At 31.4% G+C, this 2,908-nt stretch overlaps 1 protein-coding gene across 1 annotated transcript; it reads left to right on the top strand.

Moving 5' to 3' along the window:
* LOC105702605 (MICOS complex subunit MIC27) lies at nucleotides 1-2,645 on the top strand. Its single transcript, XM_012430284.1, has 6 exons — nucleotides 1-177; nucleotides 575-756; nucleotides 975-1,114; nucleotides 1,552-1,785; nucleotides 2,157-2,329; nucleotides 2,414-2,645. Exons 1-6 carry the CDS (start codon nucleotides 163-165, stop codon nucleotides 2,450-2,452), a joined length of 783 nt encoding a protein of 260 aa, XP_012285707.1. The 5' UTR covers nucleotides 1-162; the 3' UTR covers nucleotides 2,453-2,645.
* Nucleotides 2,646-2,908: the final 263 nt, after the last annotated feature.

Here is a 2,908-nt window from a genome sequence, read left to right as displayed (position 1 = left end):
TCCTAGATGGCTCCAGTAAACTTTCGTGTCTTCGCTAAGTTTTTCTGGTAATAGTTTAATACGATCAAAGATGAGAATATTGCACCTTTTTCAATAAATATCAAGAGAACGGGAAATTTAAACGTTTAGTGGTGATATTAGTTAATAAATTTTTGCCTCAAAATGAACAGAGTAAAGGTAAATTATGAACACCATAAATTTAACCTCCTTTGATTGTTTTTCTCTCTTATTCTGATAAATATTCCTGTTTAACTTTGTTAGAAAAAATAAAATTAAAAAGGCTTATAACTGTATAATTGTTAAATAACATGGAACTAAACTGAGAATACGCTTGTACATAAAGAAATTGCATAACGTGAAATTTATTTTTAATAGCACTGCGTATTAATAATAGCAGGATTGTGTAATGCAGTTTACCTTTTTTAGAAAATATGCTATTACAATGTTCTTTAATCTAACACAGGAATGTATATTGGAGTAACATGCAAGTATTTTTTATGTGTATCCAGTCTAAGAATTTACTTTGATAATGTAGTAATCATCTGATTTAATAAGGATGTAAATTTGTATAAAGTTTTTCAAGAAATTTCTGATGCCTTGTGGACTCTGCGCTGCAGTGCCAGTGGTAAAGCCAGCATCTCCGCCACCAGATTGTCCAGTGGACTGTAGTAAAGATTCGGCACGGAAAACATTGATACGACCATCCGAACTACCTATTTATTCCCTTGAGGAGATTTGTGCTAAAGAGATCCCATGGTAAAGCGCAAGTAATTTCTTTTTCTTTTATCATACATATTTTCAATTGAGTTCTTATTTAGATGCAGCATAAATCTTTGTTTTAATTCCAGCTAAATCATAAAACGTTACGTCTAAGTAAGGTCTCTGTATTGTCTATGATATTTATATAAATATCTGAGACAACTTTAAACAAGCAGCAGTTGCCACTTAATAAGACTTACCGATATGTATTTCAGCCCAGATGATTGTCCTCCAACATTTTTAGAACAAGGTTTCGGAGTGATTCGAAGAGCTGTTCAGGATGTTCTTGTTGAAGTTAACGTCGTCAATGATAAAGTCAGTGACACCGTTAATACAGGATTAGAACATAGTCAACGTGAGTATTTATACCTCTAAAATAAACTTTATCTTTATAAGGATAATATCTATTTTTAAAATGCATTTTAATAATAGTGCAATCTAAATACAATCTAAATCTAAAATATAAAAACAGTTTTTTTTCAATATAATTAAACACTAATAATATAAGAGTAAGTCGTTAATATCGCATATATCATTTTACATTATTGCAAGAATTTGTACAAGGGGTTTCTATGCTTTGCAAAATTAGTTTTCAACTTTCACAACACTTTACCGACCGGCGAATTTGGAAGTAAATGGCGATCACGAGTGTCGTAAAACCGATTAATAGGCTTCCGGTCGGTAAAGTGTTAAGCTATCTACATATTTCATTCCTCCAATAAAATCTTGGGTTTGAAGAAGACATTTCTGTTTTATACCATATAATAAAAACTATTCAAAATTATTTTTTAGTCATGTTGGATTACCTGCAACAAGAGAATAGCACCCTTCCTCGGTTGGGAGCTGTTAGCGTCGGTGGCTTGACTGGATTGATATTGGGCCTGAGGGGTGGTAAATTTAAAAAACTAGTATATACTAGTACAGGTGCTTTAACTATGGCAGCTGTATGTTATCCAAGGCAAGCTCAAGAAGGAGTGGATCTTGTGAAACATTACGTGAACATAAGTTATAATTTTGTTTACGGCAGTAAGTTACCTTCATAAAACAAAAATTTCATTTCGAAGATATTGTTAGTTTGTTAATAGATCTTATTTAGTTGAACCCTGCATGGATGAAAACTTACAAAACCAACCGGATCCTAAGTGTTAAATACACGTTTCATTGTAAACCTTTCCTCCAAATCCAAAGGAACATATTGATCACGTGATTCCTGTATCCTCTATCCTACAATGATGCCAAAGTTGATTTCTTAGTAAGTAGTTAAATAGTAAGATGTATTCACTTATTACAGCTTGCGTTTCTTTCTTTAAATCCTATTTCCATAATATCGATTACCCGAACAATTATTAAAGCGTGTATAACATATGATAAAATATTCTTGTTTCTCACATTTTCAGTCAAACCAGGTGACAATGATCAGCTGCAAATTTCATGGCCTGAATTACCAAAGTTAAAGTTACCAACAAATTTATCAGAAATTACTGAACTAGCAGTTGATACAGGTTCTGCTGCAGTTGAACTTGTTAGTTCTTTAGCTGGCAAAGCAAAGGAAATACTTAGTAATGAAGAGGTAAGACGTGAAATATTTACTCGATATATACAAATTACATTTAAAATCAACAGACTAAATTTCTAACATTCTATGTTGTTTCAGAATAAGCAATCTGAAGCTTCTAAACCTAAGGACCAATAGCTTCATTAAAACAGCAAATTTTACTTCTTATACCCGATGAACTCGACCCAAATTGAAAATCAGTTAATCATTTGTACAAGCAATGATAGCTTATCAAGTTCTGACTATTACAAAATTGGTATTGACTTGAAAATAAAGTGTACAGTATGATAATATTTATTTTCAAGCAATATATGTTCTGTGAGATATAAAACACTGTGGGATATACTTTTTCATTATCATTCCATCGTTTCACTGTATCTCTTACGCTTTGAAATTATAGAATAAAAGAATTATTAATCAGGTAATATAACTGCTTATGCATTCAGTGGATTTTCATTAGATTGCTCTTATTAATAGCAATATGCCAACTCATTCATTTGAAGCAATGAACATTTAATTACAATATGAATGTAACAAATATAGTTTGTTGTGAAAACAGAAAGATCTTAATGTTTTTAAAGCAACAAAACTTAT

Source organism: Orussus abietinus, unplaced genomic scaffold (assembly GCF_000612105.2).
Source record: "Orussus abietinus isolate OABI.00-Male unplaced genomic scaffold, Oabi_2.0 scaffold826, whole genome shotgun sequence".
NCBI classification, from domain to species: Eukaryota; Metazoa; Arthropoda; class Insecta; order Hymenoptera; family Orussidae; genus Orussus; species Orussus abietinus.
The sequence above is the reverse complement of the archived record's forward strand: the minus strand, read 5'-3'. Positions and strand labels throughout refer to the sequence as shown.

What these genes read in the sequence shown, in the direction of transcription:
- LOC105702605 (XM_012430284.1), top strand. An exon ending in TGTGCTAAAGAGATCCCATG is followed by an intron (nt 757 to 974) that starts GTAAAGCGCAAG and finishes TATGTATTTCAG; the next exon opens with CCCAGATGATTGTCCTCCAA. An exon ending in TTATAATTTTGTTTACGGCA is followed by an intron (nt 1,786 to 2,156) that starts GTAAGTTACCTT and finishes TCACATTTTCAG; the next exon opens with TCAAACCAGGTGACAATGAT.